The 23,740-nt window shown below is 40.9% G+C and overlaps 1 protein-coding gene across 2 annotated transcripts in view; it reads right to left on the bottom strand.

Annotated features, from left to right (window-relative positions):
• The window catches only part of LOC306644577 (lutropin-choriogonadotropic hormone receptor), a gene marked incomplete at its 5' end in the record, with an annotated part of 55,330 nt that extends 32,598 nt beyond the window's left edge, over positions 1 to 22,732 (bottom strand). For both annotated transcript variants that reach the window (XM_079111626.1, XM_079111627.1), the window contains 3 exons: positions 2,068 to 2,142; positions 4,417 to 4,488; positions 22,563 to 22,732. In XM_079111626.1, coding sequence (XP_078967752.1) covers positions 2,068 to 2,142; positions 4,417 to 4,488; positions 22,563 to 22,732 — 317 coding nt within the window. The remainder of the gene's footprint in view (positions 1 to 2,067; positions 2,143 to 4,416; positions 4,489 to 22,562) is intronic.
• Positions 22,733 to 23,740: the final 1,008 nt, after the last annotated feature.

The raw sequence follows: 23,740 nt of genomic DNA, 5'->3' as shown, positions 1-23,740 counted from the left end.
GGACCAACTGTTTTTTTTTTTTTTTTAATTCTGATTTTACTAATTGTATGACCTTGGAGATATCACTTAAAGCTCTCTGTGCCTTGGTTTCCTCGTAGGGTATATTTGAAGAAGAGTAAATATGGGTGTCTAGTTCACAGCAAGGCCTTATCTGGTGTTAATAATTATTGTTAGAGTCAAAATTAGGAAGTTCAATGATTCGTCCCTAGTCACACAGCTGAAAAATAGCAGAAATTGAGCATGACCCAATTTTATGACTCCAAGTCTAGTGCTATAGTTATCCACCATTGGCATATATTTCCACATAAAAGATGGTAATAGTCATCTAATTTTTCAGTGTGAGTGATATTTTGTGGTAATTATTTTTTCAATAACCAACTCAAGTAGTCATGAGCCACAGGGCATTATATGGGTGAGATGGAAGAGACTTTTTACCTCTTAAAGATCTCTTAGGGTCTTACCTTAGACCATTTATTCATATGTTCATTCACTCAGTGTACATGTATTGAATGACTACAAGAACCATTCTAGAGACTGGGGATACAGCTGTGAAAAATGCAAAAAGAGTGTGCATTGAGCTAGCATTCAAGTTTCAGGGACTTCTTTGGAAATCCATAAATTTTACCTTTAGAGTGTTTTATTTTTCTTTGTGTTGATAAATGTTGCTTTGCATCACGGGAAGCTTTATTATCATTAGTTTCCCTGGTGGTTCTCAATATAGTATGTATTTCAGCATTACCTGAGAAGTTTGTTAAAACTACAGATCTCCAGGTCTGTAGAGCACTGTCATTTACAGCTACAAATGGGCCCTATGCACAATTCAGCTTCAAAGCCAAGTCCAGACATTATTGTTTGCACTAAGGTGCCCATTATTTTGAATATTTCTGTAGTCATTTGGTGAGTTAGTATCACCACCCTGGCTACACTATCATCTCCTAGTGGATATTTGTATTTTAGCTCCTCTGCATTCCAGTGGTGCTTGGCTCAGAACTGGACACATGGTGGGTACTCATATAGTTATGGATTAATTATTCTTTTTAGATAAGTATTCACGGGAACATTTATAGGAAGACCTTGTGGTATACCAGAAAATACATGAGCTTTGAAGAAAGATTGAAAGGGTTGAATTCCAGCCCTGCCATTGTCTAAAGTTACATTGGTCAAGTTGTGGCACTTCTACCAGCCCCCATTCCTTTATCTGGGCTACAGGGATAATTATTTCACTCTGCAAGGTGACTGTGAGAATTAATGACACAACCTAGGGGAAATGCCAAACATAAGAGCTCAAAAAATATCCAGTGCTGCCACATGTCCCCTTCACTTACTTTTGACACTCCTACACAGGGAAAATTGAGTGCTCTTTGCTTAGGTTGTTAAGAGGTCTGGTTTGGAAGTCATGCAACCCTGTTCCTAGTCCAGCTCTGGAATAACTTGCTGTGTGACAGCAGGCAAGTTAGTTGACCCCTTTGGGTCACAAGTTCGTCATGTGAAAACTGAATTGAGTTGGACTTCTCCCATCCTCTTTTTGAAATTAAGAGAAAATGATAAATTGGAAGGGGTTACTTTAAAACGTTAATTTCAAAACATCACAATAGCACGCCAGCAAAATACAGCATGTCCAACATACACAGGCTCAATACATGGCTTTTCTTGGTAGGTATTCAAGAAGCATTTACTGACAGAAAGAATATGCCAGAACAGCCCCCAGTGAACCAGTTCATGATCTCTAAGCTCCTTTCCAAAATTTCCAACTACCCCAAGTACTCTATACCTTCCCTTCCATAAGGCAAGAGCTACTTGGCAGAACTTCACAATGTCAATTTTAATTTCCAACATTGTGTTGTGATGTTTCAGGGTTTATACAGCTCCCAGGAAGAAGCAGTTGTCACCATGGCAACCTTCAGGCCACTGCAGCGAGAGAAATTAGTGCCTGCCCAGACCTAGTAATTGCTTAGTCTTTTCCTCTTGGATTCCTAGCAGTGGATGCTTGAATACAAATACCAAGTGGGCTCCAGCCAGCAAGGGTAATAGTGTACAGCAATAAACTATCTGTTAGCTGATGCTTACATTTCAGACAAATTGAGGAGGTTGTCAAAGGCATTAGCTTCTATCCTTTCCAGGGAATCACTCTGAGAGATTTCTCTGGGGAGAGGGGGAAAAAAAAGTGAAAAAAAGAGAAACATGAAAGAAATGATTATGTCTACATAATAATGAGGTATATGTGTGTGTGTAACCCAACAACTAGGTACTTCATTGTGTCCCTCTGGAAAAGAACAGAATGTGCAAGTTCTGCTTACATCATGAAGTACTAACATTTCCCTTTAGAAGCGCTGATGGGTGTCTACAACCCAGGTGCAGTTGAAATGTAAGTTTCGGTAACCCCCATTTATATGACAGGCTTTTCTCTTGTTTATCTATGAGTCAGAATCACAGATTTGTTAGAAGTGGATAGGCCCTTTGAGAAAAATCTAACCAGACTCCCTTGTTTTATAACTGTGGAAATTGGGGCCCTGCAAGGAGAGGCAGATAGTATTTATGTGGTTTCCAGACTAGGATTAGGAACACTGGGATCCCAATTCCATCACTGTACTGAAGCTTTAATTTGGGCTGAATTAGTTGTTTCACAAATTCTTTTTCTTCTTGGTTCCAGGGATTGAACCCAGGGGCACTTAACCACTGAGCCACATCCCCAGACCTTTTAAATGTTTTATTTAGAGACAGAGTCTCACTGAGTTGCTTAGGGCTTCAGTAAGTCTGAGGTTGACTTTATACTCAAGATCCTCCTGCCTCAGCCTCCCGAGCTACTGGGATTACAGGTGTGTACCACCACACCTAGCTATTTAATAACTGTTAACCTTGATTTCCTAAAACCCTCTCCTGAGGCCATTGGCAATGGTTAACCTCTGCATATGGCATCCATCATGGATAATAATTATCCTTTTCCTTGACTATTTTTCTTATTCTGTGAGTCAGTCAAGGACAAAAAAAAAATTGATTCCCTTCTGAATCCCTGGTAGTTCATATTGCCTGGTGCATAGAGAATGAATGAATAAATGAATGGGCTAGTGAATAAACTTACTTTTTAAAGACACAAACATAAAGCAACCATCTTTGTCATATACCATCCCTAAGCATGTCAGTAATGTCAGTGTTACCCAAAAATCCCTACATGAGCTATCATTTGCTGCCAGCTGAGATAAAAGTCTCAAATTCACAAATTGTACATTTGTGTATTTCTAAGGTTAATGCTTACTGAACGCTTCAGACTTGATGAGAGCTTTAGCTCATAGAAAGGCAGAGCCTAAGGCAGTTAATGTCTTTTCTGAACAACACAGAAATGGATTGCCTGGGCTGATTCATCTTATTCCTACCTAATGTTTGCTTATTTAACTGCGTGAGTGCTTTTCTTAGTAGGAGGTCTTAATGCATTAAAAGTTATTAAAACTCAAAATTTAAACTTGAGAGCAGGCAGAAGAACATGGGTTAGACTCTAACTGACATGTCTGAAACCTGTAGCAAATATACTATAAGATGCACTATTCTTGAGTTTATTTTTAATATTCTCACAATTCTTAGTTTAATATTCTCATTGCTTCTATCTTTTTCAGTATAGAATGTTAATAATTTAATAATGGGAATATTAAATGCCCTAAAGAGCAGCAGAGATGCCCAGGGAGCTAGGATTAACAGTGCAGCATCTTCTTTGGAGATGTAAATCTGCCTGAAAAGTCCAATGGATTGTTAAGATTAGAGATGCCCTATAGGAACAAAATGATCATCCTTTGACTCTGGCTAGCATTAAGGAGGATTCTGGAAAGTTTTTTCTCCTGAGAAAATTCTCTTTTTATGTATAGAGTCTTTGACCCTGGAAGCTGAAACCCAGGGACAAACGATTGAACTTACCTCTGACAGACATGAAATCACACTGCATTATCAGGCTGCTTTACACTTTTGATAAATGCCTTTTATCAATAAAGCTATAAATACTGTGTTTTTATAATATACTTATTATATTTTAGATACAAAGATTATCTTCTGATGCACAATAAACTTCCAACACATTTCTTCTGTGTGGGAGTTATCTAAAAATGTGACACTAGGGAATAGCTGTTCTAGTAGAAGAATTTTTATGATTGAAATCTATCTTCTTTGTTACTTAAAAAGTGTATCATCACTTATCAAAATGCATTCAATTCTTTGAACCAAGGTTAATTATCTGGATTTTAATGACTCTTGAAAATCCTACCTTTTCTTCAAAGGCTCCTAGATATTATTTGTATTATGAAGATAAAAATATTTGGGTGTCCTAAACACCATTTCTCTCCTAGAAAAATTATTCCTTTTTGATTGTATTTTTTTAGGATAAATTCATTATTTCTATTATGAATGTCTTTTGATATGCAATATCTTACTTACATTTTTACGACCTCATTAAGTCCTCTGAAAGCTTGAGATGGAATTACTTTGACAGGGAGATAGGTGAGTGAGCTAGAAAAGAAAAATGGAAAACCAAGAGTTTAAGATTTCAGACTGACTTCCTTAAGTTTGTAAACAAAGTGTGCATGTGTGTGTATGAGTGTGTGTGTGTGTATGTGTGTGTGTGTGTCTACAGAGACAACAATGACTAGATGCAGGTTGAGAATTCTAACATATGAATTAAGAGATATGCTATGACTCATTCTTGGTCTTCATCAAAGCATGTGTAATTGGGTGGTTAAAATCATGAACACTGGAATCAGATACATCTGCGATCAAATCCCCACTGTCCCACCTCCTGATTATGTGACCCTGAGCATGTTCTTTAAGCTCTCTGTTTCTTTTGTCATCAACAAAATTGGAATAGCAATTCCCATTACACAGGATTGTAGTAATTAATCAAGACTACCCCTGTAAAGGACAAGGCTTGGCACCAAGTAAACAGTTAATAATGGTTTTAGAGTGCTCTTTTAAGTCTGGTTGGGAGGATGAAATAAGAAGCTTTTTTGGATACAGTGGAGAGATGAATGGTGAAAATACAATTGGAAACCATGCAGGTAGGAGAAGGGAAGATTCCGTAAGGACATGCCCCTTTCCACCTATCCTTTCTTCCTCAGGCAGTCATTTCAGTATAATCCCAATCAGACCACTCTGCTCCTATGGTTTTATTCACATGGGTATCTCATGTCATTTGGGAGAATGTTTATGAAAGCATTTCCTTCAGGCATTTCCTGACATCTACAGGAACAACTTCATTATTCATAAAATTGAGGTGAAAGCTGTATAAGACATAGGAGTTGGGAAAAGAGCTACACTTGGCAACAGGAAAGCCAGTTCAAGATGACATGGGAAGGTTACAGATCTTGAGGTTAAGATGATGCATAAGAAAGCTTCTACAAGTTAGGGATGAACATTCAACCATTTATTGAGCATCTCTAATGGTTCAAGATTTTGGTCTCAGGACTGGCAGAGAAGAAGGGAGTGGATCAGGACATTTCAAGTGGAAATCCAAAGACTATCAGGTTGTATGAGAACAAAGGGTGGAGATGCTGGCTCAGTTTTTCACATGTCTACACAGTAATGACCACCTTAGCTCTCAAGAAGAAACAAGTCCTCTATGATGAGCAGATTTCAATCAGTGAGGTGTTGGAAAGAACTTGCTATGATGTAAGTCTGTCACACACACCCACATATAACTTTATTTTATCCATGCAATAATGGTGGGAAGGGATATTTCCCTTTTGATAGTAGAAAAAATTGGATCAGACAGAAATTAGGTACTGTGGACAAGGTAACAAGCAAGCAGACTGACTCTGAATGCCTTTTCCAATGTGCAGTACTGGGCTAAATGAAGCAAGTGATTCCTAACCCATTGTCTGTTGGTGAGTAAGGTGGAAGGACAAGCACTCCATCCTTGCTTCTTTTGAAAGGAAGCATGTCACACTCTCTGTTCCTCTCTCAGAGCAGCTTATCAGCAATTCCTCTCTTGGAGCTAATACAGAGGAGTTTTAGAGATTTCAGAAGAGTGCTTTCATTCAACAGTTTCTTAGAAATGATACAGCCTAGAGAAAATAATCCAAACCTGGTCCTCTGATTCTGTTCCTGATGACTGTCCCACCAAGCACATTGGTCAAAACCCAAAATTATTATTCCCTGAGAAGAACAGGGACAGTGGAGGGAGAAATCTTCTTGCCATGGCATGCTTGCTTCCTATATTTCTTCTGGAATCATGTGTACTTGGCTTACTGATTAAAAACACAGTTTTATTGCTTTCTGCACTGCCAAGCCAATAAATTTCCAGAAGAGAAAGCTGTATTCTACTGTACCCCATGCAACATCAATAAAACTGACAGCCAAATTCTGATTCCAGAATCTTTATTGCTGGGGATAATGCAGTGCAGAACATATTTTGGAGAGTGTTTACATAAAAGCTTCAACCAAACCCTTCAGAGGTGTTTATTCATGTAAATGGAACCCAGAAGCTGGTGCCTCTCAACAGGCGGTCTGTGCCCCTAAATGGGAGCTTGCTACTCCCAGAGGAGCACTTTGGTTCAGATTTATTCGGGGGGGGGGTGTTGCCTGAGCTCTTGATTGATGTATGGATGAAGGATGAGGAGCAAAGGTCGGACAGGAGTCAGAGAAGCTACAGATCATACACTGGCTGTCCCCAGTGACTGTGGAACAGCCCTGGTGCAAGATGAAATTTTGTAGAGTTGATGCCTATGCTGCAGAACAGGAAAGGCAGCTATGATGAGAGTAAAAATAAGAGTCCCCACCATAAAAGGGACACCGATCAAACAGCAGACAGCTCTGTGGATGTGTCTGGGTGGAGCAAGAGGCCTGAGACCAGAGAGTGGGGAGAAGAGAGGGGTGAGGCAGGTACATTGTGCTTTTCACAGCAGATGTGTCCCCATGAGACACTATGGAGAATGTGATTCTGTGAATCCAAAGCATTTTTCCCATTGCTTAATACTTTTATTTCAGGAAATCTCGTTTCCATTTTTGATTTGTCTTCAACTGGAACAGTACCTCAACATTCAATTATCGTTTGCCATATTTAAATTTATTTGTGGTTGTCTTGGTTTTTTAAAACTATATTTTATTTTTAAATAACATGTAGTAATTGTCAATATTTATGGGGTAAAGCGTGACATTTTGATGCACCTGTATAATGTGTAATGACCGGATCAGAGTAATTGGCATATCTATCACCTCAGACGGATACCTTTTCTTTGCGTTGGCAACATTCTAAATCCTATTAGCTATTTTGAAATTTAAATGAATTATTGTCAACCATAGTTAACCCACTGTGCTATAGAACATGAAAAGTGATTCCTCCAGTTCAGACATGATTTTTTAATAACCATTGGCACTATACTCCCTTTGTAGGTGCTTCCTTCTCTGATGGATGTCTCTTTTGTTCTTCCCATGATGCCAGACACTTTTAGCAATGTGAACAATTATTGAAATAATCCTACAATTCCATTCCTGTATACATCTCAGAGATATTTTTAAACTAATCCCTAAGAGAACCTGTACAAGAATTTTCTTGACCACATTGTGGCATCAGGGAGTTAGGTGTCCCTTCCTGGGTAAGGATGCAGTTACAATGTACACAGTAAATACCTAACCAAATAGGTGAACACTTGGAAGCTGAAGGCACACAGAACAGTATGGGTGGATCTTAGAATCATGGGATTGAGAGAAACAACTAATGTGATATATATATAACGCTATTTGCAGAAATCAGCTTCATGCACACCAGACATTGGACATTTTAGAATAAAACACATGAAATATATTAGGATTGGTTGTCTATGGTGAGCTCAGGAACAAACGTGGGAGACGGGGATAAAATAAATAATTAAAAGCAGATGAGGGCTATTATAATTTGGATCGGAAATGACAACCCCCGCTACCACCAAAATAAAAGCTCATGTGTTGAAAGCTCAGTCCCCAATTATAGCAGTGTTCAGAGGTAGACATTGATTGGTCATGAGGGCTGTAACCTCAACTAATGGATTTATAGCTTAATAGGCTACTGGGGGGGGGGGTGTTGGAAACTTTAGGAGGTGGGTCTTGTTGCAGGAAGTAGGCCACTGGGGCATGTCCTTGAAGGGTAAATTTTGTCCCTGGCCTCTTTTTTTCTTGTTCTTCCTCTCTATTTCCTGGCCTGCATGAGGTAAGCAGTTGTGCTCCATCACATGTTCACTCCCACGTTGTTCTACCTCATCACAGGCCCAAAGGTCATGGAGCCAAGTAACCATGGTCAGAAACCTTTGGAATCATGGACCAAAATAAACCTTTCCTCCTTTAAGGTGCTTTTCTCAGATTTTTTGTCACTGTGACAGAAAGATGACTAGTACCAGGATGTTGAATAGACCAATGATAATGTTATTTGAATAAAAAACTATTATCTTTAACCCTCTGTACCTGAGACAAATAGAAAAGTCTTATTTTGATATGCTGCCTGACACCCTCCCCCATTCCTTCTTCTTTCTTTCTTTCTTTCTTTCTTTTTTTTTTCTTAAGTTAGGCATATACATATTCCAAGAATTCTGTGAACTTCAGGACTCTTGTAGAAAGGTCTAATCAATATCATTTGATAGCAGAAGCTAAGGAGAGAGGGAGAAAAAAGCCCAAAGGAAGGGCATTTCAGCAGCTCTGCTGTTCTCCATCCAAAGAGAGAATGCATAAAGCAAGGGAAAATAAAGGAAGGACACTATCTTTCTGTCTCAAGCAAGAGGGTGACACTCTAAAATGTACATCTCAGATGGGTGGCAAAGAACCAGGATTACTGAGCAACATGTGGTTGAACTGTCAGGGTGCAGAGTTGTCTCTTGAAAAATAAATGGGATGGCTATGGAAAAATATAACTGTGGAACCATGGAACTACTTATATGTACTACACTTCACAGTCCTTTGACAGTTTTAAACTTTGATTTTTAAATGAATCAATAATACGGTGTAGGTGGCACCTGAATTATGGCCAAACCCCATAATCCATAATTCATAATTGCCCAAGTGACTTTGCCATAGAGGTTGAAACAAAGGCTTAGATGGGATGACTAAAGCTGCCTTAATGTCATAAGCTCTGAGATGTCCAGCTACTCATTAATCCCATCTATCTGCAGGTCCCCAACTCTTCCATTTGTGGACCAGAGTTGAAGAAGAAGCAGTCTCTACAGCTTAGGGTTGGAATGAAGTCACCTCACCCTAGTCTGGGAATCTTTTGGTCATGACTGGCGAATCCCTGGGCATGGTCTAAACTGGACCACAGGGAGCAGGAATGCACTGGCAGGGCTACCTCCATGCCATGTTGGTGTTTGCTTTTGTCTTGATTCCTAATCCTGTAGCTATCCCCAGAGTCCATCTGGAAGTGGGGCTCCAACTAGTTCCTGCATTCCGTTCTTCCCAATCACCTGATTCCCAATCCCTGCATCTCTGTTCCTAAAAGGAAACTGCTGCTCCAGACCAGTTCCTAGTTGCTATCTTGTTAAAATCAACCTAGTATCTCTCACTACTGAATTCAGACTTTCAAATTGGGCCCCCTGGCACAGATAGGGACTTTGTGCTGGGACTACCTAGTATAGTTGGGTTAATTCCTCTAATGGATGCTCTGGTGGGCTGCCAAAATTACCCTTTAGGACAGAGGCTCATTCTCCCAGCTTCTGGGAGAGTGAGTGGCAGAAACCCTTAACTAAGTTACTCTCCTGGAATTACACTTTCATTCTAGGATTGCTACCTCACCAAGGATCATGTCTTCTTTCCTGAGCAGCCCTCATCCAATGACTGATCAGTGTGTGGAATAAAGTTGTGGCCCTCTTATTTCACGGTGGGATTACTCAAAACAATTCTATCTTCAAGCTCCTTCTAATAACTCCTTCACCTCGGCAACTGACGCCATCCCCATTCTAGCCAACCCAAATTGCCAATCGCCTGGTGTATCTGTGCCAGAGTAGAGCAATGAGGAAATTTACAGGATTCAGTTGTCTAATTAGTTTGAAAATAATGTCAGTTTATGCCCTCCTTTGTCATTCCTAATGTATCCTAGGTCCTCAGAGATGGGGCTTGGATCCTCCTTCTTTTTGGCACAGTGGACCATGGAAGGAGTCATTTTGTCCAGTTCACTAACTCGTTAACTAACTCTGAAAACTGGAGAGCTTCATTACTCTCCAGAAGGGCTCTTGTGTCTCCTCTTCAAGGAAACTGGTGGTTTGGAAATCTTTGCTTATAAAAACCTATCAATTGAGAGACATTTGCATTATTAAAGGGTTCATTGTTCTGCAGAAGGATTCACTGTGGGATTCCTTTAAATAGCAAACTCCCTAGATGAATGGAAAATAGGGTTCAATAGATACACACATTCTCTCTTTCTCTCTTTAAAGACAGGTATTGCATAAAGTAAATTATAACCATAGGGCTCTCACCTCCTCTTGGTTTCTAAGAGTGCAAACTGGTTCCCAGGCAGGACCACCCTCTGAAGCCCACAGGCTGAGCAGCTCCAGAGAGAGAAGAGAGCCAGGGAAGACATCCAGTGTTCATCTGGAATCCTCAAAGCCTGGGTATGTGTGTATCTTTGGTACCTTGCTTTTCCTCTGTCCAACACATGGCAGAAGTGAAATATTTCTATTTACTACCTTCTAATTGTTTAAGAAAACCATCCATATTATTGATTTAAGACAGCTACAAACATCCATCCATTTTCCACAGATGATTAGTTTATTGCCAGGGCTACACCCTGAATTTTAAAACAGTATAAAAACAAAGGGAGGGAAAAAGAAATTAGAGAAGGTCAAAGCTTTTTTTTTTTCCCCCTAATGAACTTGTTGAAATGGGAGGGGTTTTGTTTGAAATTTGAAAGAATGGTAATATTTTTATATTTATTACATAAGATCTTATTCTACATTTAGCAGAGACTTACAAATTACTGTGTTTTTTTCAAATCTGCTCACTAATTATAATAAACCTGTTTTAATCTTGGAATGAAATAAAAATGACTTTCCCCTTTTCAAATGATTTTAAACTTTGAGCTCTCCTAGGCATAAATCTATTTAGTAACTTCATTATGGGGTATGTCTTCATTTATTAGCCTCTTCAGTATTTACCTAGATGAAGCTAAGGCTTCAGTATTAATTGAAATATGAAGTCAGTATAGATGGACATCCAATATGTTAAACTTTACATCAGAAAATTTTAGAATGTTCTTTAAAAATACAGCCGATGGTTTTGATTATTGGTTGAGTACAGCTTGAAGCACTGATTGTTTTAGGATCATGGAGTCAGAGTGAAGGGGCTGCTTACAAGTCCTTTGGTCCAAGCCCCTATTTTACAGAGGAAAAATCTTAAGTGAGAAAAGGTGAAATGACTTCCCTGAAACCACATGACAATTTTAAGGGCAGAGTTGGACTAGATCAAGGTCACTTCTTCCTAGTCCACTGTGGTGTCCTTTGCCAATCAAATCACATCTGCATGTTCACTTGGACTTTGTTGATAAACCCTATTACACAGTTCTTTCTTCTTCCTGTGAAAAACCTAGCCTCAGGTTATTGAGGGGTTGTGCCCAGGCTTCAACTTGAGGATGCACATTCTATTCTTGAATCTTTGGAGACTGCCAGAATATTTTTTCTCTCCTTATTCTGTCCTCCTTTGTGCTTAATGTCAACATCGTTTTTGCCCCTGCACTTATTTGAAAATTTCCCAGGTGCTTATGTAACCATGCCTTCTGTCCCACCATTGAACACTTGGTCTCTTGTGGATTCTGCTTTCTCGCTCTTGTTTCTTGGTTCCAGTTGTTTATTCCTTACCCACTGCCACTTCTGGCCATTCTTTTCCCAACCTTGACTATTCTAGGGCCCCTAATTTGCTTCCCTTTACTCCATTCTGGCTCTTCTCTGCCTGGTCTTGATTACTCTTTCTGATAGCTCCCTCTATGTCACTCAAGTCACTCCAGTCTCTTCCATGCTCCCCCTTGGCTCCTGCAAATGTCTGTCTTTCATTCAGTTCTCAATCTTCATTTGTCAGTTATATCACACACTCTTCCCTTCATGTAACCAGTATATTAGACTTGTACTGTTCAATGTGCCAGTCTGAATTGAGATAAGCTGTAAGTATGAAATAAATACTAGGCTCTGAAGAATTGGTGAGAAAAAATAATGTAAAATACCTTGTTAATAATTTTTGCATTGATTACATGTTGACATGATAATATTTTGTCTGTACTGGATTAAATAAAATATATATTACCATTAATTTCACCTTTCCAAAAACTTTTCCAATGTAGGTACCAGAAATTTAAAAATTATTCTTGGGACTCATATCTTATTTCTACTAGACAGTTTCACTAGACAGACCATTTGTGCTTCTCGAACTCACCTCACATTTTCCTGACTTCATTCACACTGTTGTTACCTCTACGTGACACATCTCCAGTCTTCTCTGCTGGTCAAATTCTACTCTTAGTTAAAGGCCCATCTCAGGTTATGTATTTGAGGAATATATCTTCCATATACAAATGCAATTGATTTCTCTCTTGACAGTACATGTGCATAGAGTGCAGACTTTGGAACCAGAATGTCTGGCTTCAAATCATGGCTTCATTTAAATCTATGGAACGTGATAAACCTGTACATTTTTTAGCTGAAATAAGAAAATGTTTATATAATACTGGTACAACATCTAGCATAAGATAGTAATTCAGTAACTAGTTTAATTCACAACAACTCATTGTGAAAAGTTTAAGCTACGCCTCATGACGACTCTACTCACTTGGCAGGTGATAGGATAGGTAGGTGGGTTCTGTACCTTGGAATTGACTTTTTCATGAGTCACCTGTCAGCCTATAAAGTACCTATGACTCTTGACTCTTGCCTCTCAGACTCTTGCCTCTGACTCTTGACTCCCACTGATTATATATAGGACAATTGTGAGGAAGGTTAGACATTCCCATTTGGTACCTTTCTTTTGGCTTAAGATAAGCCCCTGGTATCAATAGGCTCCTGATAGCCTTTTAGAGAAATGATAAAGAACAATCTTTCATTAAATATTTCAACTCTAGCAAGCCATTCTGCAGAGTTTACATTTGCTTATTGATTTTAAAAAGTTCCATCAGTTGAAACCTTCCCATTGAAAAGCACAATTCGAGTGACTCTCCACCAAGACAGCCATTCCAGAGCACCAAAGAAGCTGCTGTGTGGAGTTTGTGAATTGTCATGTTAAGAAGATTCCCTGGGTAATGGATTTTCCAAGTCATTTGTGCAACAACTAAATTAAAAGTAAAAAGCCTCAGAGGAAAATGGTAAACATAACTAAGCCCTTACTCAAAACCATTTAAAGTTTTCTAAAGACACAAAGCAAAATAACCCACTCTAACCCTTAATTCGTCCAGCAATAATGTAACATGACAAGAATAACTCTGGTAAATAAAACTACATGTTGAATTCTCCCTGGGGAATGTCTGTGTCATTTGTAATGATTTCTCAAAAATATTTTTCAGAAGCAGAGAATATTATGTTGTCAGGGCAGTGACATTGCAGATATGCTTCAGGAAGCTCTTTCATTACAAGCTTCTTTGCTCGCTACTTAAAAAGTCTTTTTTTTTTTTTTTTTTTTCCTTCTCTTTTGAGTGAGCATGTAAATGCTGGTTGCTACTGATATACCACATACTTTTAATTAAAGGTTGGGTTTGAAATACCTGAAATTAGTGGAATGTGTGCCTTCACTTTTCACTAATTTATCTATTCTGGTAGACACCAATTTGTGTGGTTTCTTGGTTCAAAAATCTCCCTTCTTCTGGAAGCATAGAAAAATCTCACTGACTGAGCAGGCTGATTCTGTGCTCCAGGCTGGGGTTGTGTGTGTGTGTGTGTGTGTGTGTGTGTGTGTGTGTGTTTTCTGGAAATTGAAAACTTATAATAGACAGAGAGGAGAAGTCTTTGGAACTGATTCATTTAAAAAGTGGAATCTAGAGAAAAGTTCCTGACCTCCTGTTGCTAGGATTCCAGATTCTCTCTGGTTCTTACTGGCATCCTTCTACCTCCTTATCCTTCTAGTGAGTTCTTCTCTTATGATTAAATTTGTTAAAGTTGATTTCTAGTGCTTGCAAATGAGAAAAGCCTTAACTAGAACCCCACACCAAATTTCCATGGTGTATTCTACTGTTCCATCAATCATGTGTTTATAACACAGAGCACATGCTGATGGCCAGAATAGATTTTGAGCTGTGCTTTCCTAGCAACCTTTCTAAGCTGTATCAAAGGCCAGTTCTGAGTTTATGGGGTCACCACATTTGCTTGTTGGCTTGGCCACCTGCTGTGATAGGGTGAGCCTTGAAGAATTGAGACTCCGCTAAGTTTCCTTTGTTGCTGTGGCTATAACGGATGGCTTCCTACTCTGATCTCCTACCTAGTTTTTGGTCTTAGTTTTTATCACCTTCTGCATTTCCTGCAGTTATTTGAGAACTGGGCCTTCATCTCCTATGTTTGAAAGACTATAAGCTCCTGGAGGACAGGGATAATGTCTTTGGATCCTATGCATTTCAGAGCATAGTTCCTGAGTGGTGAGCAAGTCCAATCTGAAGATTTTTCTGTGTCCAGTCTGAGATTTAGTGTGGGGAACAGGGGAAGGAAAAGATCCAGGACGGGCTTGGGTGCCCTACTGTGAAGATAGGACTAGAAAACAACCTATAATAGGTATTAGAAGGGAGGTTTCAGAGGCAATGCAGTTTGGGCTGAAAAGGCCAGAATATTAGACTCCAGACAATAATGACCTCTGCTATTTTGACATTCTAATTTATTCACCCACAGGTTGAGAAGACCTAGTGGGTAATTTTCTCTAATTAGCACCTTCCAGGAACAAAACTCTTTTTTCAGGTTTGCCTGTGATAGAGGATAGATGTTACTGTTCAACCTCATATATGGGCGGTGGGTTTTTTGGTCTTCTTTGCCTCATCAGATTGTTACATTAACACTTTGTAGTTATGTGAAACCTTTATTTCCTGCTACTTTTTGGCACTATTGTCTTATTTATTCTCATCACAGCAGGTCCCCTTCAGAGGCAGCAGTCACCACGCTGCTTTTAAACATGGCATAGAGATTTGATCACCAGTGAAAACCTATACTGAAAATTAGGGAATGGCCTGGCGCTAGAACTCAGGTCTGCCTGGTATTTGTTTTACTGATCAATTAAGATAATTTGAGGCCTGTGTTAGACCCTACCCTCTCACACCTGAGTTCCCTTTCCGTGTGAGCTCAGGAATGTTGTGTGCTGCTTTTCATGAGGATTTAGGAACTCATTGCATCAGAGGACAAATGTAACAGCAGAAAAGGATAAAACCTTCATTCTGAAAGTTGAGTTTTATTTATAAATTGGGCTTTTCTGAGCTTAGCTCAGGTGGCATTACAGGGTTACGGTACAGGACCACACAGAGAGCAGCTGTGAGTGATGCTGCCTGGGAGGGGGGTGACATCTCCCAGTGAGGTGGAAACTGGGAGTAATGAGGACCCTGTGGAGAAGTTGCTAGAAGCTGCCCACCAAGTCACAGAGCCCACCTGACTGGTGAGTAGGACTATTTTAATTTTTTTCTCTGTACAGAAAAAACTGATGGGAAATTTGCTAAAATTGGCTTTAAGTGTTTGTTTGTTTGTTTTTCTTGAACCAAGGGGGACTGCAGGAACAGAGCACGTATGCCCCATGGTGTCCACCTTCTCAGGTTGGCAAATGAGCAATAGGGCCTCTCTCTACTACTGTGACTGAACTGGCTTTAAAACCTCACATGTTCTGGGCATAGTTGTGTATACCTGTAATCTCAGCTACTTCGGAGGCTGAGGCAGGAGGATTTCAGTTTTGAAGCCAGCCTGGGCAACTTAGGGAGACCTGTCTTAAAATAAAAAGGGAGAAGGGCTGGAAATGTAGCCCAGGTTCAATTCCCAGGACTGCAACAACAACAAAAGTCCCATGAGTAAGATCAGAGCTATATATGCACTGTTTGGTGCAGCCATTCTGGGAGATGATAGTTTGAAAAGAGACTCTGTTGCCTCATTTCAAGAAAGAAGTCAATGGTGGAGCATACTTATAACCCCAGCAACTCAGGAGGCTGAGGCAGGAGGATTGCAAGTTCAAAGCGAGCCTCAGCAACTTAGGGATTCCCTAAGAAACTTAGTGAGGACTGTTTAAAAATTAAAAAATAAAAAGGACTGGGGATATAGCTCAGTGACAAATTGTCCCTGGGTTCAATCTCTGGCATAAAACAAATAAATAAAGCCAAATCAAAGGACTTGGGAAGAAGATAGAGGTGTGTAAAGGAGCAGAGCTGATCCCTGAATTAATCTGATTTACTGCTTTTGTAATAAAAACAATAAGGAAGAAAAAGCCCAAAGAATCACTGCTCTCTAAGGGAGGGCTGGGTCCAATGCCAAAGGGATCTGGGCATGAACTTTTTTGGCTCTATACTTCCACTGAGATTTTGGGAACTCTTGTTTGTTTTTTAGTGTCCTGCTAGTGGACATCATTCACTTTCTCCAAGAGGATGATTTTTAAACTAATAAAATTTGGTCTTTCTAAAGCTTCCTATAAGGAGTCTGTTTATTAGCACAACCAGGCTTAAGAATTGCCTCAAAAACATGGCTGGGAGGGCCAAATCAGAACTGAGGTTCAAGATCAATCCCTACCTTGCACCTTTTTGCTCTGTCTTCCCCTCCCTCCCTCCCTTCCTTCTTTCCTCTCTTCCTTGCTTCTTTGCTTTCTACCAGAGGAAGTGAAGTAAATTTGGATATATTTTTTTTTGGTCTGGCCCAGCTGCAGAGAAGTTAAGTCAAGCTATTCTTCTTGCAACAGCTTGATAGGTTTCTCTCTGTATTATTGCTGCTTTCCTAGGAGCTGTTACCTGGTATCCTGCACTGGAAACCCATCTATCTTGATTCTGGCTCCCTTGGCATTTCTGTTTGTTTTGGTTACATTTTTTTTTTTTTTAAATGGATCTTGGGCTGGGGATTGAGCTTTCCCTATTGAGAGGGTTAAAAACAACCAACCAAAATTAAAACATCTAGATGGGATATACTAATAAAGGTAAGCTCCAGGTCTGCTTCTTTGCAGCTGGTATGTCTGCTATTTCCCATTTAAAGGACAGACTGGGAGCCTGCAGATTCTAGGACCTGGATGTTGACATAAACAGTGACAGGAGGAACTCCCTCCACTTCCTATAGCACCCTTTCACCTTCCCATTCTTAGGATGGAGATTTAAAAAATGATGCTTAAATGTGGTATCAAGCTAGTTAACACACATGCTTCCTTTTTGCATCAATTTCTTGTTCCTTTGTAGTTTTCTGCTTAGTTTAGTCATCACGTAGCTCAGTAAACACTTTGCATGTATCATAATACATGCAAAATTCTGGGAATCCTTCCTTGATTAAGACCTCTTTAAGTAGTTCTCACTCTAGTACATTGATTCAAAACTAAGGACTGAAGGAGGATTTTGCCCTCCAGAAGGTGTTTGGCAAATATCTAGAGATATTTTTCATTGTCACAATTTGGGAGGGCAGTGCTACTGGCATCTAGTGGTTAGAGGCCAGGGATGCTGTTGAACAAAACAGTCCCCCACAACAAACAGTTATCTGGCTGCAAGTGTTAAGGTACTGAGGGTCAAAAATCTGCTCTAGTAGAAAAGGTACACATTGAACAGATGGTTACATTATGGTATGTACAAAAATATGTGCAAAAGTGCATGCAAATACAGGTTATGAAAGCAAACCTATCAGGGGAGAAGCTGGAGGCTGGGAGTGGGGCATGGGGGTTCTAGGTGGTGGATATCTGGGAAGGCTTCATGGGGAAGTGACTCCTAATCATGGTTTTAATGTCTTTGCAACCAGCCATCCAAGATGACTTCTATTGAAAATTTATTATTGGTCAAGAATTACATAATGGAATTTGTTTTCTCTTTGAACAGCCTTCTGAGAAATTATTCAAAGATTTCAGATGGCTTTTTATCTTCCCGTAAAAAAATGTCTTCCCCAGAGAATCTGGGAGAAGCATGAAGAGGGAAGAATCCATTCAACCTTTATTTATTTATTTATTTATTTATTTATTTTTTGCTTTTCATCAAGGACTCTTCTGAGTGAGTCTTTTTCCCCTTCTTTCTTTCAAGGTTTCAAGGTTTCCTCACACTTGGCCCATGAAGTCGTCCCTTGGGTTCATCATTCTATGGCGACTGACCTATTCTCTGAATCCTTAGAGGCTTGTCTTCTCTCTTCCCACCTAGACTAGTCCCTTGGGCTGTGTTGCTACTCCAAGGACAGGAGCCACAACCTCCACGTGTGCATACTTCTACAGCATTGAGTGCTCTTTGGGACCCTGACTTCCACTGGAGGTAGAAGGAAGAGGAAGACACTCAGGAAGGATGTCAAGAGTGAAACATTTTCCTGGGACTCTGGACTGGTGGATACACACATTTTATCCTTGCAGAGTCTCTGGATTGTGTCTTATAATATAGTCTAAAGGTTTCATTTCTGTTTAGCAGGCACAACATTCAAAATATAAATTGCCATAATTATTATTAGCATTTTCTTACTAACAGATTTTTCAGAAGCTGTTTCCATATCAAGCAGATCAACCTTTCTGTTGTCATAGAGACAAAGATCTTTATATAACCATGTGCAAGGTGAGATTTTTTTCCCCTCTTCTTTTTCTCTTTCCATTTGCCTGGAACTAATAAGAAAGAGAAAGAAAAGGAAAAATTTTAAAATCAATTAAAACAAGTGAAAATATAGGCTATTTCTTGTATCATATTTTAGATTTTAAATACCAGTGTTGTTAATAAAATATGGAAAGGGAGGAAAGAGATGAACAATTTAAGTAGTGTCATTTTCAAAATTTTCAAGCAGGGGGCCTGTCCAATGACAAGCAATTATAATTCTTGCACTTGTTTCTTCTTTTAAAACCAAATAGTGAACTCTAGATGAAGGTCTTAGAAGACAGAGTTATTGAGACCCAAAATGATGAAAGCATAAACTGCCATTTACTGAGGGATGCTGATGAATTTTAATGTCCTCTGAGGTACTTGCTTTCTCCAACCCCCAGATTCTAGGGTGGTCCCCTTCTCTCTGCAGAGCCAACTCCTATGGGTAAGTAAGGGTAAGACTATACTCTCCTCATAATTTCAGTTATTTTATTTTTATGAACTCCTGATAACTTGTTATTCACAGCATTTTCTATCTTGTAATGATTATTTACTGTTTCATTCACTCATCATCAAGAACAGGGGCATCAGCACGAGCCCGTCCATTTTTCCTCTCCTTTGCCTTAATATTGAGTGATCCTTTATGCACCATCTTCATTCCTCAGGACACAGAGCTATCCCTGCTCTAAAATCAACTACTCCCTTATATTCTTAAATCACTGCTTCCCTCCTTCCTTCTTGAGATCTTCCTCCAATAAATATGACTCTTCATCACTTGTGTCTTCGGTCTGTCTTCTCCATGGATTCCTTCCTCTGTTCCTCTTTGCATAAAACAAACTTTCCTCCATTTTGCTTATTTTCATCTCTCTCTGATTTTAAGGTTTTGATTTTACTGCCTTTTTGCAGTAGGTAGGTGTTGTATATGTGGGTGGATGGGCAGAAGATTGGGAAGGAAAATATATGACTGCAGGAAGTTTAAAATATACTTCTTGCTCTCCAAGAAGATTATTATATATGAAGAACAATGCCTGGGCATGGTAGTACATATCTGCAATCCCAACAATTTAGGAGGCTGAGGCAGGAGGATTGTTAAGTTCAAGGCCAGTCCAGCCACTTGGTGAGGCCCTAAACAACTTAGTGAGACCCTATCTCAAAACAAAAAATACAGAGGGCTGGGGATGTGGGTCAGTGGGTAAGTGCCCCTGGGTTAAAAAAAAAAAAAAAAACAGACAAGCCAAAAAACAAAAAACAAAAAACAAAACAAAAAAAAAATCAATGCCCTGTTTTTCAGACTTGAGCATGCATCAGAATCACCTAGGGGAGTTGCCAAAATGCAGACTACTGTGTGCTACCTCCAGGTGATTTGGATTCTGTACATTGGAGTGGGGCCTGAGAGCCCAGGTCTAACATTTCGTGGGTACTCATGCTACTGGGCCAGATCACACTTTGAGAAACATTGCCTTGAAGTAATAACCTTCCTATTGCTTCCTATACATTTATCTAGTCATGTGGCTGTTGTAGTCACTGTGTTATACCAAAAGTTATCTTACATAGGCTCTGTGTTTATTAGATTCTCACTTGAAAGACACCTCTCAGTCATCTGGTCTACAGGAAACATGACCTTATGAAGGTTACCATGCTTGGTTCAAGGCTCTAAATATCTAGGAGAGGATGTTGGGAGGCCAGGGTAGATGCTAAGATAGGGCCTGCAGATGGAGGAAGTAGAAAACTTCTCTGGAATACCTTGTGGGTTGTAAAGAGCTTCAGAACCTGGTGAATGAACTCCCGTTTGAGAACCAGACTTCCCAGCTATACTTTTATTGTATGGGTCTCCTACTTCTATGCCTCACTCTAGTCAGCAACTGTAAAATCTTGAGGGCGAACTGAGGATGTAGCTTAGAGGTATAGCACTTGCCTAGCATATGCCAGTCCCTGAGTTCAGTCTCCAGTACTGCAAAACAATATGATTCAGAAATAAAAGTTGGGTTAGGGACATAGGTCAGTGATAGAGTATGAGACCCTGGCTTCACTACACACAAACATATATACACACACACACAATCTTTTGATGGGTTCTCGGCTTCTTTCAACCATCCTGTGGAATAATGAGATAGAGTATTTTTTTTCCTTTCAGCTTTTTTTCAGGGAAAGAGTCCCCTCCTGAGGCCAGTGTAAGTGTGGCAACATTTGGGGGGGGGGGGGGGGCATTGTGAGATCTCAGTGAAAAGCTGAATCCCAGGTGAGCTAGGATTTGTCTCACCCATCCCTTTCCCTTCTCCTGCCACAGACTTTTCTCCACCCAGTACCAAACTTGGAAAAGTTGAAAGTTTTTTTGTTTTTTGTTTTTTTTAAATTAAGGAAGATTTAATTTTCTTACAAAGAGATCTAAAAAAGATAATATAAAGATAAAGATAAAGTGCTATCTTTGCTACTCTATAGCTATGGGACCTTGAGCAAGTTATTCTATCTCTCTGGATCACAGTTTCTTCTAATCTGTGGAAGCACTAGGCAAGTGGAAATGGCTATTAGTGGCACAGTCATTCATAAGAGCAATTCAGGAGGCTTGTCACGGAAGGGCAAGGGCTGGAACTTGGAAGGCAGGTTCCATGGATTTGTTGATTGATTGAAACAAATTCTATCAGCATGGTCATCACCTTCAGGGAATGGAGCTGACAAGATAATTAATGGAAACTAATTAATATAAACCCCTCAACCCTTTATCTGTTTCTCTCAACCACAACTATTCCCAGAAGGCCATTAATTCTTCCACAGGGAAAAGTCCAGCACTGTGGGGAGGGCGAATCCCTCCATGAACAGACCCCTGGACTTGCAGCTGGGTCCCAAAGGAGATGGGGAGTGGTCTCTTTCCTTCTCCAACATAGAATCCAGTCACCTCAAATAGTTAAAACATATTGAAGACCTCCACTGGCCTGGTGTGTTTTGGATGCCATCCCCCAACATTTCTTTCCTAACAGTTTTATTGGGATGTAAATCATGTAAGATAAAATCCACCCATTTAAAGTGTACAATACCATGTTTTTTAATATGTTCATGTGCAAACATTACCACAATCTAATTTTAGACATTTTTCCTCATCCCAGACCCACACCTGTTAGCAGTCACCAGTTGCCCCCAACTTGTTCAACCCCTGGGAACTTCTGATCTACTTTCAGTCTATCAGGCCATTCATATAAATAGAATGATGTGATATGTGGAACCTCTCTCTAAATCTAAGAAAGGAGACCTAAGGGTCCTCGCCTCCTCTTTACCCTATGACTTCAACAAACAGCCTCCTGCACTTGCTTGCTGATACATACATTCCCTTAATCATGTCTGTGGGTGTGGAGGTGGGGGCATGCTAGGAACCAGACACAGGCTTTGGTTGCTTAGCTTACTAGACTGAAGTATAAGAATACCTGGGGCAGGGGCAGGGCAGGGATTTGTATGCTCACCAGGATAAGGCAGAGGAGGTGGGCCTGCCAGCATCCCTGTTGACAAATCAAGTCACCCTGCCCTAGGGGCTGAGCACTTCATTCTGGCACCACAGGGTGCCAGAGCCCACCGACCCGGCTGGCCCAGGCTCAAACACCACATAAAGGCTTCTCTGGCAGAGACCACTGCTGATAACAGAGCAATGCACCCATCTTCCCTTCAGCAGAGGCAGAAAGCAGGACTTCTCTTGGGGCTTCTGGACTGTTCCATACTCCCTGCCTGGGTCTCAAACATGAGGAAAGTGTGAGTCTGGACTACCAGGGGCACCAGGTGACAGACAACTCTTAGGAATATCATCCTAAAGGGGAAGTTTGATAAAGCATTTTTCTCCCAACTTCCAGCAAAGAGAACTAAGGGAGTAAGCAGGGCAGGTGGCCTGGAGTGAGCGAGGGTCCTGCATGGAAGGGCAGCGCCGAGTACTCACAGTCGGGTGAGGCCGGCCCGCGGGCCGGGGCAGCGCAGGGCGCTGTCGGGCGCGCAGTTGCAGGGCTCCGGGCAGTGCGCTCCGCGCTGCGCTTGGGACAGCGGCCGCAACATCAGCAGCAGCAACAGCAGCGCCAGCAGCGGCCGCCGCGCTGGGGAGCGATGTCCCATGGCCAGGGAGCCAGAATGCCGGCTCCTGCGCCTGGGCCAGTGTCCTGGACAGCCCCCGGGGGCGGCCCGCGTCCGCCGCCCGCCCCTTGGCCTGCCCTCCCACCCACCGTCCCTTGGCCCGCCCCTGCTCTCCCCTCTCACCGCGCCCCATCCCGAGTCCCTGCTCCCCGGATCTGGAACCTTGGCGATGCCCCATCACCGCCTTTCCGTTGCTTTCAGTAACCCGTCCTGTCCTCTACACTCGCAAATGGTCCCAGTTTTAGGAGGCAGAGTGATCTGTGGCGAATGCTTTGGGTAAAGAGTGGGCAGTTCTCAATTCTGCTCTGCTGCAGAATTGCAGTAGTGAAGTTGGGTGATCTGTGGCACTTCCGGAACCTGTTCCACTTCATCCGTGAGTAGGTCAGATGGATAATTGCAAACACACGTCGGAAGGGGTGAAAGTGCCTGCTCAGAAGCTTCTCCTCTACTTCAGGCCCAAGCCAGATCCTTGTCCCTTCTCCCCCAAGTCCCTTCTCAAGGCAAGTTCTCACTCCTCCCAGCTTCCCCAGTGATTCCTCTGCATTTCTCTTGTTGTAACTGCTCTCCCCTTTACAGTACAGCTATTTGTGACTGACTTATATCTCCACTAGACTGTGAGGTCCATGAGAGCAAAATTTAATTCAGATTTATTTTTGTATTCCTTCTACTTCTATTAAATCTTCACATACCCCAGCTGCCCCATTGGAAGGCCCAATATAGACCCTGTGACAGGTGCTCTGCCTCACATCATGTCAAGCTTCATGTCAAATTAGCAGGACTTTTACAGTAAGAAAAAACGTGCCCTGAGAGTTAATGTGACTGCCCTGGGGGCGGGTGTGTGTGTTGTGAGGTGGGGGCTTGGTGGCGGAGAAAACACAACTTGTAAATAGAGAAACTCTGATTGAACTCTTAGCTGTATCTCCCACTGTCTCTCATCATTGCTAACACTGCCATATGTTTTACATACCAAGGGACTTTGAAAAGAGATAT

Source organism: Sciurus vulgaris, assembly GCF_902686455.1.
Source record: "Sciurus vulgaris genome assembly, chromosome: 14".
In the NCBI taxonomy this organism is placed as follows: domain Eukaryota; kingdom Metazoa; phylum Chordata; class Mammalia; order Rodentia; family Sciuridae; genus Sciurus; species Sciurus vulgaris.
This window is presented reverse-complemented; position numbering and strand designations above follow the sequence as displayed.